This window comes from Salmo trutta, chromosome 14 (assembly GCF_901001165.1).
Source record: "Salmo trutta chromosome 14, fSalTru1.1, whole genome shotgun sequence".
Classification (NCBI taxonomy): Eukaryota; Metazoa; Chordata; class Actinopteri; order Salmoniformes; family Salmonidae; genus Salmo; species Salmo trutta.
The window spans coordinates 3090226-3106570 of record NC_042970.1 but is presented as its reverse complement, the minus strand read 5'-3'; the positions used below and the strand labels follow the sequence as shown (position 1 = coordinate 3106570).

Below are 16345 nucleotides of genomic sequence, written 5' to 3'. Positions count from 1 at the left end.
ACGAACGATCAACAAAACAGTCTTGTCATGTATAGACACACAAAACAAGAGACAATCTCCCACAAACACTAAACCAAACACATACCCATATATAGGACTCTCAATCAGAGGCAACGAGAAGGCACCTGCCTCCAATTGAGGGTCCAACCCCCCATTAACCTAAACATAGAAATACAACTAACTAGACTAAACATAGAAATACATAAACACAGAACAGTGCCCAAAAACCCCAGAATACATAAATCAAATACCCTTCTACAAAACCACCACCCCGAACCACATAAAACAAATACCCTCTGCCACGTCCTGACCAAACTACAATACCAATTAACCCTTATACTGGTCAGGACGTGACAGCTAAGGTTGGTCGAACATTCTCTGTGCTATACCAGATAGTACCTATTCTGCAACTCCTAATATTGGATAAGGTCAATTGTACGGACCAGCACGATGTACAAAAGTTTACATTAATTGAGGAGAGATCTTGCAGGTAGCTGGCTCCAACCCCAAGTGTTATATGGACTTCCTACCTCAACGAGGAAAAGCTGTGGTCGTTAAGCCAGGGAGTGCTTGGGGATTAACTTCTCTGGGCTAGGTTGGACGTGCAACAGCCAGTGAAATAGTATGGCGCAAAATACAAAACAGCAAAAATCTCATAATTTCAATTTCTCAAACATACGACTATTTTACACCATTTTAAAGATACACTTCTCCTTAATGTAATCACATTGTCCGATTTCAAAAAGGCTTTACAGCGAAAGCAAAACATTAGATTATGTTAGGAGAGTACATAGACAAAAATAACCACACAGCCATTTTCCAAGCAAGGATATATGTCACAAAAACCCAAAACACAGCTAAATGAAGCACTAACCTTTGACGATCTTCATCAGATGACACTCCTTGGACATCATGTTACACACTACATGTATGTTTTGTTCGATAAAGTTCATATTTATATCCAAAAACCTGCATTTTACATTGGCGCATGATGTTCAGAAAATGTATTCCCACCAAAAACTTCCGGTGAATGTGCACATCAATTTACAAAAATACTCATCATAAACGTTGACAAAATACATAACAATTATTTTAAGAATTATAGATACAGTACTCCTTTATGCAACCGCTGTGTCAGATTTTAAAATAGCTTTTCGGCGAAACCACATTGTTCAATATTCTGAGTACATAGCTCTCCATCAAAGCAAGCTATACAGACACCCGCCAAGTTCTGGGGTCACCTAAACTCAGAATTAGTATTATAAATATTCTCTTACCTTTGCTGATCTTCGTCAGAATGCACTCCCAGGACTGCTACTTCAACAATAAATGTTGTTTTTGTTCGAAATACTCCATATTTATGTCCAAATACCTCAGTTTTGTTCGTGCGTTCAGGTCACTATCCAAAGGCATAATGCGCGAGCGTGATTCCAGACACGAAAAGTCAAAATGTTCCATTACCGTTAGCAGAAACATGTCAAACGTTGTTTGCAATCAATCTTTAGGCTATTTGTAAAGTAAAATTGCAATAATATTCCAACCGGACAATAGCGTATTCATTCCAGGAGAAAAAGAAGGAACGGCGCGCTCTCGGGATCGCGCATCACTAAGTTCTTTGTCCATAGGCAGTCCACTCATTGACTGAGCTACTATTATCTGCCCAGTAACAGGAGAAGGCTGAAAGAACTTTCTGAAGGCTGTTGACAGCCAATGGAAGCCTTAGGAAGTGCAACGTGACCCCACAGACACTGTAGTTTCGATAGGGATTAGAAAGAAGAACTACAATTCTCAGATCTTCCACTTCCTGGTTGAATTTTTCTCAGGTTTTTGCCTACCATATGAGTTCTGTTATACTCACAGACACCATTAAAACAGTTTTAGAAACTTCAGAGTGTTTTCTATCCAAATCTACTAATAATATGCATATTTTAGTTTCTGGGCCAGAGTAGTAACCAGATTAATTTGGGTACGTTTTTCATCCGACCGTGAAAATACTGCCCCCCTATACCTTAAGAAGTTAAGGAGGAAGCAGCCTGCACAAAGGGGCAGAGGAGGTGAGAGACAAGGGAGGTATGAAGAGTGAGTGAGAAGAGAGGTAGGAAGAGTGAGAGACAAGGGAGGTATGAAGAGTGAGTGAGTGAGTGAGTGAGTGAGTGAGTGAGTGAGTGAGTGAGTGAGTGAGTGAGTGTGGTATGAAGAGTGAGTGAGTGAGTGAGTGTGGTATGAAGAGTGAGTGAGTGAGAAGAGAGGTATGAAGAGTGAGAGACAAAAAAAAAAATCATTGTGACCTGGACTGTCGGACTACACCCCCTGTGTACCAGACCGGATTGGCTGAGGACCCGAGTGTGAGGATTACCCCTGGAAAACGGAACGGACAAAGAGAACGGCTTGTGGACTGTGAGGTGATTGAATTCCCCCTTCTTTCCCTGTGTACCAAAACCCCTAATAAACTTCCCCTTTGCAGTCTATTTGTACCTGTTTTATTATTGAACATGGTGATGTGGAATCCCCACACCATTGATCTTGCTACAATATCTTCTGTGAATCCATAAAGCAGACAAATTTTGAGGATTGGTCGAAAATATCCATACTTTATTGTCCTTTATTAGGCTTCGGTACACTGGCAATGGTGTTTGGCATGGTGGGCTGTGAAAGTAAAGTGCTTGTGGAAAAGTCCAGTCAGCGGTGTACGGCCACCTGGGTAAGACTGTCGGAAGTGGTGTAGGGCTCGTGGACCTTAACCACCAACCGTTTGGACCTCTTGTAGAAGATTTGCTGGTACTTCATGTCTCCTGGAAAGACATGGTTGTGGTGTTAGCATTTGACACTTTTTGTGGAAGGGACGTAGGGCAACATGCCTTTCTTTGTTAAAGGTGTCAACCATTTGGGATCTGAATATTATTCATGTTCTGGTTAAAAAAGGCACTAATGATTTATGCTATACAACGTTTGACATGTTTGAACGAACGTAAATATTTTTTTCCCCCTCGTTCATGAAGAGAAGTCCGGCGGGCATAGATCATGTGCTAACAACACGGAGCTTTTTGGACATAAATTATGAGCTTTTTCGAACAAAACTACATTTGTTATGGACCTGGCATTCCTGGAAGTGACATCTGATGAAGAGAATCAAAGGTAATGGATTATTTACATAGTATTTTCGATTTTAGATCTCTCCAACATGGCGCTTAGTCTGTATCGCAAAGCGTATTTTTCTGGGCGCAGTGCTCAGATTATTGCAAAGTGTGATTTCCCAGTAAGGTTATTTTTAAATCTGGCAATCCGGTTGCGTTCAAGAGATGTAAATCTCTAATTCTTTGAATGACAATATAATATTTTACCAATGTTTTCGAATAGTAATTATTTAATTTGTTGTGCTGATTGACTGGCGGTTATTGGAGGGAAACGATTTCCTCAACATCAACGCCATAGTAAAACGCTGTTTTTGGATATAAATATGAACTTGATAGAACAAAAAATGCATGTATTGTCTAACATAATGTCCTAGGAGTGTCATCTGATGGAGATTGTAAAAGGTTAGTGCATAATTTTAGCTGGTTTTCTGCTTTTGGTGACGCCTGTCTTTGAATTGACAAAACATTACACACAGCTATTGTCAATGTACTCTCCTAACATAATCTAACTTTATGCTTTCGCCGTAAAGCCTTTTTGAAATCGGACAACGTGGTTAGATTAAGGAGATGTTTATCTTTCAAAGGGTGTAAGATAGTTGTATGTTTGAGAAATTAGAATTATGACATTTAATTGTTTTCAAATTTGGCGCTCTTGATATTTCACCTGTTGTTGATAGGGTGTACCAGGGGTGGGACGCTTGCGTCCCACATAGCCCATAGAGGTTAAGGCAGGGAATCTTTACTAGGATTAAATGTCAGGAATTGTGAAAAACTGAGTTTAAAATGTATTTGGCTAAGGTGTATATAAATTTCCGACTTCAACTGTTTAAAGCATTACGTCAAATTAAATATTTGTTTAAGTCTGCGGGAGAAAAACAAAGTACAAAGCAGGAAATGCATTTTTCTATTCTAATACGTTAAACAAAAAATTACGTAAAACAGAAATTTTTAGCCTCAGCGCTTTTGGATTGCCATGCCCTGAATCTTCTCAGCACTAAGGAGACGTATGTCCCAGTGATGGGGTGACCTTCAGTTTGTCTGGCTGACTGCCTTCCTTTGAGGGGTAGAAGTGACCCTTGTTGCGTTCCCTGTGGGATGACCCCCGCCCCATTAGTGGTGGTTGTTACAGAGTTGGAAATCTTCACAAAGGAGGGAAGGATGTGTATATATAGTGTAAACATTTTTGAGCATGAACAATCCTATTTTCCTTAACCCTAACCCCAAAAACTTTAGCATTAACCTCAAACCCCAAACCTTAAATCTAACCCTTAAGCTTTACTTTTTTCCGGACCTGAAAAAAGTAAAGAGTTTTCAAAAAAAAGTTTTGTTTACCTTTTCAGGACATTCAGGTGAAATGTTTGGACATTGGGGTCCAGATAATGTAGGAAAACAACCGCACACACACACACACAACACATGAGTGGAAGGAACCTGTTTGAGTGGTTTAATCTGTTGCTATTGAAACAATGAGGAGGTTGGTATGATTTTAATATTCTGGTAAAAAACATGAGCTGGCCCAGAGAAAATTATTTTATTTAGAGGTGCTGACTCATGGCGAATAAGCTATGAGCTATAGAAATGAAGAGAGTCACACGCTCTATATATAATCTTCCAGTCATTTATTAGGGAAATGTATTTATATTCATTTGTATTACTTATGATTTTAATATTTACCATAAATTCCTGATATACTGCATTCTCTTTCTACTGAGTACTGACATTGTTGTGATCATATGGCCTTACTGTCTGAAAACTCCAGTAACACTACGCCACCCTTGTAATGACACAACACTCTCTCTTTCTTTTAATTTCACAAGGCAACAAATGCAGTTAAACTGTGCCATGAATGTACACAAATAATTAACGGATTAATTGATAAATACAATCATCTTATCATCAACCACAGCTGAATCCAATGATAGACGTCTTGCAGTGATGGTTTTGCAAATGGATGTACAGTCTTTATTATTGTCTAGTGGCGGTATAAGTTAACATCATATCCCTGTAAATCCTCATGGTACTCCAGACAGGTGTACAGCCTGCAGGATGGTTTTCAGGCGACGGTCCAGCAAAGAGAGGTGTTGTAAAGAGAGCAGGTGGGGCCACACTCTCCAGGGGGTCCTGGGACAGAGACTCCCTCAGGACATCACTCAGACGGAAGCCCGGGAGGGACAGGAGACGCAGACACATAAGAGTGGAACGATGGATCTTGAGAGAGAGAAAGAGGAGGACAAGAAGAGAGAGAAGAGAGAAAGAGAGAGAGAGAAGGAAGACAAGGAGAGAGAGTGAGAGGAAAGGGAGTGAGAGAAAGAGAAAGAGAAGGGAGAGAGAGAGAGAGAGAGAGAGAGAGAGAGAGGAAAGGGAGCGAGAGAAAGAGAAAGAGAAGGGAGAGAGGGGGAGAGAGAGAGAGAGAGAGAGAGAGAGAGAGAGAGAGAGAGGAAAGGGAGCGAGAGAGAGAGAAAGAGAAGGGAGAGAGGGGGGAGAGAGAGAGAGAGAGAGAGAGAGAGAGAGAGAGGAAAGGGAGCGAGAGAAAAAGAAAGAGAAGGGAGAGAGGGGGAGAGAGAGAGGAAAGGGAGCGAGAGAGAGAGAAGGGAGAGAGGGGGAGAGAGAGAGAGAGAAGGGAGAGAGGGGGAGAGAGAGAGAGAGAGAGAAGGGAGAGAGGGGGAGAGATGTCTCTTCTTGTACTTTTTTCTGCTGCAGTTGTCCAGATCTTTATATGTCGTAAGGGCACCAATATGGAGGGTTCATCCACAGAATGATGCCCCAACCTAAAAAGAACATAGTTTCCACAATATTACATAACTGTAATATCAGTATGTATAAACTACAACAACTTCAACATATGCACTGGTGACGCCTCATTCAGGGCAAGTGAGGAACAGCTCCACCACTGTCCAGGAGGTGGCGCTGTTTTGAATGTAATTCTGACATTAATTTGTGTCACAATATTATATCATATTAGTTAGCAAACAATGTAAACAAAATATATAATGCATGCATGTCAACAATTTGATCCTTATCAGTTTCATGGGAATATGCATTTTGATCTTGACGGATGTAAGTAAGAGTGGCTAACTGGCTGAACTAGTCACATTCTAGAGCAGATAGTTAAACACTGCCACTGCATGGTATAAAAAAGCAACATTTCAGCACAATCATCCTAAATTGTCATAAGAAATTACATGGTGTTTTTGGTATAACCATAGCCTGGTATTATCATGCTATTAGTGGGGTTGTTATGTAGAATACTAATTAATTATTAAGTGATCTTGTGAGACATATCACCATTCTGAGAAATGGCGCATTCAGTGGCGCATTCAGTTCACCATGTTTTTTTTGTTTTTTTTTACACCAGGTCCTGGTGACGTCCATGATTTCCCCTGCTAATCAACATTGTTTATCTTCCCTCTCTGACTGTATGTTAGGCCCCCCGGTGAATGGTGTGATCTGATCATCATCAAGGCAATATATATCTACTAAAATGAGAGGGAAAGAAAGACAAGTGATTGTGTAACATAACGTTCACTTCATAAAATTAAAGGCTAATTTATGTAAAAAATGTTTCATTAGATAGTAACTTTCCTATAGTAGCCAGCTGACATCGAACATAACCTTGTAAATTAATTTCTGTTGCAAATATGATAGATAGCCTAGGTTCTGATGTGGGTGAGACTTTGCTTCAGTATACATTCCTCGAGCTCGTTATGTGTCTTGTTTTGTGCACGGTACTCGATCCTGGAAGGACTCACAGCTGGTAAAAACCTTATAGCCTATTGCACAATATAATCCAAAATTCTAACAAAATACACCAGCGACATTATTTAGGAGATAAAGGTTGTGAGCGCAGCGTTTCTGATCAGATCAACAATTATCTTCTAATGTATTTGTGTGGCTACGATGCCATCTTCAAAGAGCACAGCTTGGTATCCAGAGCATTGAAAGAGACCAATTAAATAGGCAACTACCGGGGTCTGATGTTGCTTCTGACAATACAGTAAAAGGCGCGTTGTGTTGGGTCTGGTGATGTGCTAAAGTCTGACGTAGGCCATTTTGAAAACTGCCGATGTGTTGTATTTATGAGTAGCCACCTCCTGTGTGTGTTGTTGCATGAGCTGGCTGCTTTTTCCTCCTTGCTTAGCAGAGATCTCAGAAAAGATAAAACTGTGAACCCGCTACCCAAATGTATCACAGAAAATGTATATGCCATATTTCAAAATCGATAAGACTTCCCCAATTTAGTGTTTTCGCTGTGACTGAACGTTTACATTTTCCGTAGATGTGCGTTCTATCCTAGCTCTGTAACGTAGCTCTCGCTCTCGCTCTACCTCGCTCTCCCTTAATGAGGGGCACTTTGACAGACATTCCAACAACGAGTCAGAGGGGTTTAGCAACATAGACAAATGTTCTGTTATTGCCCTTTAAGGAGGAAAGTGATTGTAGGCCAACATCTAGACCAAGAGCGTAGTATATGGCAATATTGTACAAATCTTATGGGCTTGATAAGTGTATGAAAATCAGCTATATGCTATACCTGGATCAGTTTTCCCAGAGTGGTGTCTCTACAGCGGACACTGTACTTCCAGTTCTTACTGCTCTTCTTCCCCCCAAACTCCTCAAACCTACTGGGGGTTAACCAATGACCCTGGACCAAAATGCAACTTTCCCCTGAGACAGACCAATGAGGAAGTCAGATATCATACATACTCGGGTTTTATATTTTTCCTCAAATATAACATTTATAGTTTTGATTCAAGATTTAAATGAACACTCAGTGACTCAGTGGTATTATAGAACCCCAGTGTTAGTGTTAAGGTCTTAGGCAAGGTTATTCAGGCCGAACCACTCACCTTTGGCCAGCTTGTCCCTGTTGAGCATGCCGTCTTTGTCCCCACAGGTGACCGGGAGCTCCACCAGGAGCTCAGCTGGGACTGGGCGCTCCATCGGGACTGGGCGCTCCATCGGGACTGGGAGCTCCATCGGGACTGGGAGCTCCATCGGGATCACCCAGCGCTGTGACTTATGTGTACTCTTCTGACCCGACACTAGAGCACAGAGAAAGACAGGTCAAAACCCTCTGTGGAAAGAAACATGGACCCCAAAATGTTTTTTTTTTAACCTGGAATCCAAAAGGGTTCTTCAAAGAGTTTTCCTATGAGAACAGCCAAATAACCCTTTCAGCTTCTGGCTTTTACAATTTTTTAGAAGAGTGTAGTATATACCCAATTTAGCGCACAACTTTTGATCAGAGTCACATAGTGTATAAGGTATTATTTTAAATGCAGACAGTGTTCCCAGTACCTCCAATCGTTTCTGACACATGGTAAAAGCTATAGGATTTTATGATGTTTATCACATGTATAGTAGTTGAGAAAATTAACATATAAGAAAAGCAATGCCAGTAATACTATTCCTGCAATAATGAATGAAGAGAATAAGTTCATTACTGGTGCCGATCGGTCCAGCGGTTCTGGAGAAGAAGACGTTTAAAGTAGTCAACATGATTAAAAATAGTCCAAAATACATCGAAAGCATATTGCATAATCAGTTGGATTTTGAGTTTTGATATTTGGCAAGCGTGTCCTCTTTGTCCTGTTGGTGACACATTGGGCCCACAGCTGAACCCCGGGCATTGCTGCTTGCAGCTGTAGTGTATGTTTGAAGTTACAGAGGGACTTTAGACTTTCTAACTCAAGGCCTCCTCTCCCCCCCACCCAGCCTGGGACTCACCGTAGGTCAGCCTCTGGACCATCCTCTTCTGACTGAGGGTGGACGTGCTGGGCTGTTCCTCCTTCTTAGCACACTAGCTTATCTTCTGTTTCCTCTTTTTCTGTCCTGTTTCAGTCTTCCAGAGATTTGAGACTGGGACGGAGGTTCACCTTCCAGCAGGACAATGACCCTAAGTATACTGCTAAAGCAACACTCGAGTGGTTTAAGGAGAAACATTTAAATGTCTTGGAATGGCCTAGTCAAAGCCCAGACCTCAATCCAATTGAGAATCTGTGGCATTACTTAAAAATTGCTGTACACCAGGGGAACCCATACAACTTGAATGAGCTGGAGTAGTTTTGCCTTGAAGAATGGGGGGGAAAAAACAGTGGTTAGATGTGCCAAGCGTATAGAGACATACCCCAAGAGACTTGCAGCTGTAATTGCTGCAAAAGGTGGTTCTACAAAGTATTGAGTTTGGAGGGGTGAATAGTTATGCACGCTCAAGTTTTCATTTTTTTGTCTAATTTATTGTTTTGCATCTTCAAAGTGGTAGGCATGTTGTGTAAATCACATGATACAAACCCCCAAAAAATCCATTTTAATTCTAGGTTGTAAGGCATCAAAATAGGAAAAATACTTTTGCAAGCCACTGTATCTGGAGGGCTTTCAGTCCAGACTGAACATGCTACCAGGCCAAGGCAGGTACAGGTCACAAGAGGAGGAGCTAGAGGAAGAAGATACTCATTCTATAATACTGAATGGAGTGTCTAATTCTATGAGACTGTATGGTTAGGGAGCAGACTCGCTATACTTTTCCTGAGATGATTTATACTCATTTGTTGAACAGGAAAAGTGTCCCCACTTCCCAATCAGTTACATGTTAAAGCACATTATGTCCCAGTGCTGAGTTTTCTACAACAGTCTATTCACAGGATCAGCTATCTGCAGCCAGCTTCATGGAACGACATCAGGAAGACATTGGATCAAAGTGTAAAGAGCATTTTCATTGCAATTGATGCCAATTCTCTCACTGAAGAGACAGTGTTTCTGAACAGACCAGTGATATGGAATTACAATGATATCAGCTTCAGTCTGAACATTCAGAACAGCCGCCTTCTGTTTTATAGTGGACACGCAGGTTCGAGCTGGTATTTTGTAACGGTGTAGCATTATAGGCATAAAAGATTATTCATTTTCATAAAATAAAGCCAAACAAACACCTTGTTTAGAATTAATTTAAATATTCTTAATGGGCCCGATTACAATTTAGGAAATGTATGCCTTTCCTTCACACTTCTCATTATTAGGTATTCAGACTTACCTTATGAAGAAGGTAACAAGGTGCGGAACAAGGTGCGGAACAAGGTGCATAACAAGGTGTATAACAAGGTACATAACAAGGTGCGGAACAAGGTGCATAACACGGTGCGGAACAAGGTGCATAACAAGGTGCGGAACAAGGTGCATAACAAGGTGCATAACAAGGTGCATAACAAGGTGCGGAACAAGGTGCGGAACAAGGTGCATAACAAGGTGCGGAACAAGGTGCGGAACAAGGTGCATAACAAGGTGCTGAACAAGGTGCATAACAAGGTGCGGAACAAGGTGCATAACAAGGTGCGGAACAAGGTGCATAACAAGGTGCATAACAAGGTGCATAACAAGGTGCGGAACAAGCTGCATAACAAGGTGCATAACAAGGTGCATAACAAGGTGCATAACAAGGTGCGGAACAAGGTGCATAACAAGGTGCGGAACAAGGTGCATAACAAGGTGCGGAACAAGGTGCGGAACAAGCTGCATAACAAGGTGCATAACAAGGTGCGGAACAAGGTGCGGAACAAGGTGCATAACAAGGTGCATAACAAGGTGCGGAACAAGGTGCGGAACAAGGTGCATAACAAGGTGCATAACAAGGTGCGGAACAAGGTGCATAACAAGGTGCGGAACAAGCTGCATAACAAGGTGCGGAACAAGGTGCATAACAAGGTGCGGAACAAGGTGCGGAACAAGGTGCATAACAAGGTGCATAACAAGGTGCGGAACAAGGTGCATAACAAGGTGCGGAACAAGGTGCATAACAAGGTGCATAACAAGGTGCATAACAAGGTGCATAACAAGGTGCATAACACGGTGCGTAACAAGGTGCATAACAAGGTGCGGAACAAGGTGCATAACACGGTGCGGAACAAGGTGCATAACAAGGTGCATAACACGGTGCATAACAAGGTGCATAACACGGTGCATAACAAGGTGCGGAACAAGGTGCATAACACGGTGCGGAACAAGGTGCGGAACAAGGTGCATAACACGGTGCGGAACAAGGTGCATAACAAGGTGCATAACAAGGTGCGGAACAAGGTGCATAACAAGGTGCGGAACAAGGTGCATAACAAGGTGCATAACAAGGTGCATAACAAGGTGCATAACAAGGTGCGGAACAAGGTGCATAACAAGGTGCGGAACAAGGTGCATAACAAGGTGCGGAACAAGGTGCATAACAAGGTGCATAACAAGGTGCGGAACAAGGTGCATAACAAGGTGCGGAACAAGGTGCATAACAAGCTGCATAACAAGGTGCATAAAAAGGTGCATAACAAGGTGCGGAACAAGGTGCATAACAAGCTGCATAACAAGGTGCATAACAAGGTGCATAACAAGGTGCGGAACAAGGTGCATAACAAGGTGCGGAACAAGGTGCATAACAAGGTGCATAACAAGGTGCGGAACAAGGTGCATAACAAGGTGCGGAACAAGGTGCGGAACAAGGTGCATAACAAGCTGCATAACAAGGTGCGGAACAAGGTGCATAACAAGGTGCGGAACAAGGTGCGTAAGAAGGTGCATAACAAGGTGCATAACAAGGTGCGGAACAAGGTGCGTAACAAGGTGCATAACAAGGTGCGGAACAAGGTGCATAACAAGGTGCGGAACAAGGTGCATAACAAGGTGCGTAACAGGCTTTGCAGTTTTTATTCAATAGGTGTCACGTGTGCTCCCTCTCCACCCTCTAGGTCAACAGGCTGCTCGTTTGGGCGCACACCTATCACCACCTAATGACGCTCACCTGGACTCCATCACCTCCTTGATTACCTGCCCTTTATATGTCACTCCCTTTGGTTTCTTCCCTAGTCGTCATTGTTGCCGTTTCATGTCGGTGCGCTGTTTGTGTTTCTTGTTTTGTTCATTTATTTATTAAATGTATTCACTCCCTGAACTTGCTTCCCGACTCTCAGCGTACATTATTATAGAATGACGACTCAACAAAGGGAAGCATCAGGGAGTGTTTATTTAAACATATTTGTGTTGGGGGTGATGTGTTGGGGGTGATGTCGGGTCCGGGTGTTGGAGCAGTAGCTACCCTTGAGGCCTCAGCCACTTGGTAGGCTCCCATGCCTCAGCCGTTTGTAGGCTCCCATGCCTCAGCAGGTTTGATAGGCTCCCATGCCTCAGCTGTTTGTAGGCTCCCATGCCTCAGCGGGTTCGGTAGGCTCCCATGCCTCAGCGGGTTCGGTAGGCTCCCATGCTTCAGCGGGTTCGGTAGGTTCCCATGCCTCAGCCGTTTGTAGGCTCCCATGCCTCAGCCAGTTGGTAGGCTCCCATGCCTCAGCCAGTTGGTAGGCTCCCATGCCTCAGCCGTTTGTAGGCTCCCATGCCTCAGCGGGTTCGATAGGCTCCCATGCCTCAGCCGTTTGTAGGCTCCCATGCTTCAGCCGTTTGTAGGCTCCCATGCCTCTGCGTGTTCGATAGACTCCCATGCCTCAGCAGGTTTGATAGGCTCCCATGCCTCAGCGGGTTCGATAGGCTCCCATGCCTCAGCGGGTTTAATAGGCTCCCATGCCTCAGCCGTTTGTAGGCTCCGATGCCTCAGCGGGTTCGATAGGCTCCCATGCCTCAGCCGTTTGTAGGCTCCCATGCCTCAGCGGGTTCGATAGGCTCCCATGCCTCAGCCGTTTGTAGGCTCTGATGCCTCAGCGGGTTCGATAGGCTCCCATGCCTCAGCCGTTTGTAGGCTCCCATGCCTCAGCGGGTTCGATAGGCTCCCATGCCTCAGCTGTTTGTAGGCTCCCATGCCTCAGCTGTTTGTAGGCTCCCATGCCTCAGCCAGTTGGTAGGCTCCCATGCCTCAGCCAGTTGGTAGGCTCCCATGCCTCAGCCGTTTGTAGGCTCCCATGCCTCAGCGGGTTCGATAGGCTCCCATGCCTCAGCCGTTTGTAGGCTCCCATGCTTCAGCCGTTTGTAGGCTCCCATGCCTCTGCGGGTTCGATAGGCTCCCATGCCTCAGCGGGTTCGATAGGCTCCCATGCCTCAGCGGGTTCGATAGGCTCCCATGCCTCAACCGGTTTGTAGGCTCCCATGCCTCAGCCGGTTTGTAGGCTCCCATGCCTCAGCGGGTTCGATAGGCTCCCATGCCTCAGCGGGTTCGATAGGCTCCCATGCCTCAGCCGGTTCGATAGGCTCTTATGCCTCAGCCAGTTTGTAGGCTCCTATGCCTCAGCCAGTTTGTAGGCTCCCATGCCTCAGCCAGTTTGTAGGCTCCCATGCCTCAGCCGTTTGTAGGCTCCCATGCCTCAGCCATTTGTAGGCTCCCATGCCTCAGCGGGTTAGATAGGCTCCCATGCCTCAGCCGTTTGTAGGCTCCCATGCCTCAGCTGGATGAACAGGTTCCTGTACCTCAACCAAGGCAACCGGGGAGGTCTCAGCCGGCTCATCAGGCTCTCACTCCTCAGCCGGCTCATCAGGCTCTCACTCAGCCGGTTCGTCAGGTTTCTGAGGCGACCGGTCCGCTCCGGATTCCCAGGATCGTCCCTGTGGTCTCATCAATTTCTAAATTACAGTGCATGGAGAATGCTATTTCTAAATTACAGTGCATGGAGAATGCTATTTCTATCGGAAAAAGGACATGCTTTTTCCACGTGGAACCGGAAGGTTCGCTCCACCTTATTCATGGTTTCCTCCCCCGCATAACGGTAGGGGGGAATTAAGTCAAGGTCAGAATATAGCATTACTATAGCAACACCTTCCATTTCTTAGATCTCCACCCAGAAAAATTAGCAGGTGAATAGCATGCTATCGTCATGCTTAAATTCAAGGTCTACGCATAGAGAGAAAAGCGCATAAAAAGGGAATTACCTTCCATTTATGCGTGCATAACTGGGGTTGGAATCGGCCGCCAACAGAACACAGGAAACAGTACTACACACCCTTCCAGCCGTACAACCAGGGCTGTGAACTGCAGGATATATAGCAGTACTATATTGTCTGGCCTCAATCCATACATTAACTCCTATGTTAGAGGGAGGATGAAATAACACACACACTCCCCTGCTGTCAAACATTTTCTTTATTGAATGAATGGACTGCTGCTATTGAACAAAAACTGAAATTATCATTCAAAATGAAAAAAAAGAAATTGGATAAATAAAAGCCAACATAGTGATTCTGATTTCCCATAGAATATACATTAAACACTGTAGCATAATATTATCTAAACACTATAGTCTCCCCAGGCAGCTTCACTCAATACATTAGATAGACGACTACTGGAAGGAGCTCATTCCTCTGAAACCTCTACAGGCTGACTGATCCCCCAGGGTCTGCTTTATTCTCTTACTATAGATGAATGATGTAGGATAATAAGGGCAACATCATTTTATACCATTAAAATGATAAAGTCACTAGACCTCATAATGTGAGCATCCATCAACACTAAATAGTTCCTATAGTAGGAACAAGTTGCAACGTAAATGTAAAAGCCTCTAAATGAACACACTATAATTTCATGGACATTGAGAATGAAACAGACTTGGGGCTCTATTCAATCCGTATCGTGGAAGTTCAGCGTTACAGCGTGATTTAAATTTAAAGCCAATGTTACTGCGTTAGCGGCGACTGCATTCACAGTGAACACTGAATATGTTGGCTCAATGGAAAACGAAAGGAATTCCTATCACTTCAGCAACCCAGCTTGAATAGAGCCCCTGGGTGCATTGATTTGAATTCAACGTTTTGTTTCTTTTAAAAATGTCTATATGTGACCTACCTGTAACACATGTTGTAGCCTGGCTGAGAGGCTGTCTGATCTATCCTTACATAGCTATCTATCTATCTATACAACCTCAAACTGATTCTATAGATCCAATGAAAAATAAAGTAAAGGCATTTCACTGTACTTGAAAACTATGACCTTATGGTTCATTCTATAGATGTCTACCCCATTCATATAAAAAGCCTTCCAGAGATAAATTATCTAAAACATATCCGGAAAATATAGCAGCTTCTCTAACAGAACCATTACAGCTCTATGTACAGATTTACTATGTTATTTTCCACACAAATGTACCATGAGTAAAAATATCAATTAAAAAAAGCCTGAAACCATCAACATGAAAGGCTTACTAGTGAGTACATTTTATTGTCCAGTGTTGTATGTATGTATGTATGTATGTTTGCATTTTGATATGAGCCGTTGGTCAGAGTGCTGGGGCTAGGTCTGGATAACGGGTAGTTAGGGCCCCAGGTTGAGGGCTCAGGGCTGGGCAGACACTGCACTGCTCTCCTCCCCTCCTGGACCAGACATCTGCATGAAGAGTTCTCTCAGTTCGCTGACCTCATCTTCCTGCGGCTGGGCAACACCGCGCTGCTCGCGCTCCTCGATGAAGTCCCACAGACGGACAGAGTTCAGGAACTACAAGACAACAACACAGGAGAATTCACAGCAAGTACTTTAATTTTAGTACCAGTATACCGGTTTAGTATTAGCATCATGTTAGTGTTGTATAGAGGTTCAGTATTAGCAATGGGCCCCTGAGTGGTGCAGCAGTCCAAGGCAATGTATCTCAGTGCTAGAGGCGCCACTAAAGACCCTGGTTCGATTCCAGGCTGTATCACAACTGGCCGTGATTGAGAGTCCCATAGGGGGGTGCACAATTGGCCCTGTGTCGTCCGGGTTAGGGTTTGGCCGGGGTAGGCAGTCATTGTAAATAAGAATTTGTTCTTGACTGACTTGCCTAGTTAAATAAAGTTTAAATAAATGAAAATAAAATCATGGTAGAGGTTCAGTATTAGCATCATGTTAGTGTTGTATAGAGGCTCAGTATTAGCATCATTGTAGTGTTGTATAGAGGCTCAGTATTAGCATCATTGTAGTGTTGTATAGAGGTTCAGTATTAGCATCATTGTAGTGTTGTATAGAGGCTCAGTATTAGCATCATTGTAGTGTTGTATAGAGGCTCAGTATTAGCATCATTGTAGTGTTGTATAGAGGCTCAGTATTAGCATCATTGTAGTGTTGTATAGAGGCTCAGTATTAGCATCATTGTAGTGTTGTAGAGGTTCAGTATTAGCATCATTGTAGTGTTGTATAGAGGTTCAGTATTAGCATCATTGTAGTGTTGTATAGAGGTTCAGTATTAGCATCATTGTAGTGTTGTATAGAGGTTCAGTATTAGCATCATTGTAGTGTTGTATAGAGGCTCAGTATTAGCATCATTGTAGTGTTG

The 16345-nt window shown here is 43.4% G+C and overlaps 3 protein-coding genes across 5 annotated transcripts in view; 1 reads left to right on the top strand and 2 right to left on the bottom strand.

Annotated features, from left to right (window-relative positions):
* Positions 1–5763: 5763 nt before the first annotated feature.
* LOC115207062 (sp110 nuclear body protein-like) lies at positions 5764–9240 on the bottom strand. 2 transcript variants are annotated; one of them, XM_029774072.1, is made up of 4 exons: positions 8862–9240; positions 7982–8176; positions 7666–7799; positions 5764–5902 (listed from the first exon to the last, which is right to left on the bottom strand). In XM_029774072.1, the coding sequence occupies exons 1-4, from the start codon at positions 8881–8883 to the stop codon at positions 5879–5881; spliced, it is 375 nt and encodes a 124-aa protein (XP_029629932.1). In that variant the 5' UTR covers positions 8884–9240; the 3' UTR covers positions 5764–5878. The 2 variants fall into 2 exon arrangements, with proteins under 2 accessions (XP_029629932.1, XP_029629933.1); XM_029774073.1 differs by lacking the exon at positions 7666–7799.
* Positions 9241–9525: 285 nt separating this feature from the next.
* Positions 9526–11959, top strand: LOC115207169 (uncharacterized protein PFB0315w-like). Its single transcript, XM_029774152.1, has 3 exons — positions 9526–9545; positions 10151–11396; positions 11493–11959. Exons 1-3 carry the CDS (start codon positions 9526–9528, stop codon positions 11898–11900), a joined length of 1674 nt encoding a protein of 557 aa, XP_029630012.1. The 3' UTR covers positions 11901–11959.
* Positions 11960–14169: 2210 nt separating this feature from the next.
* The window catches only part of LOC115207246 (probable E3 ubiquitin-protein ligase makorin-2), a 52728-nt gene continuing 50552 nt past the window's right edge, over positions 14170–16345 (bottom strand). For both annotated transcript variants that reach the window (XM_029774218.1, XM_029774220.1), the window contains one exon: positions 14170–15531. In XM_029774218.1, the coding sequence (XP_029630078.1) occupies positions 15373–15531 (159 nt within the window). In that variant the 3' untranslated portion in view covers positions 14170–15372. The remainder of the gene's footprint in view (positions 15532–16345) is intronic.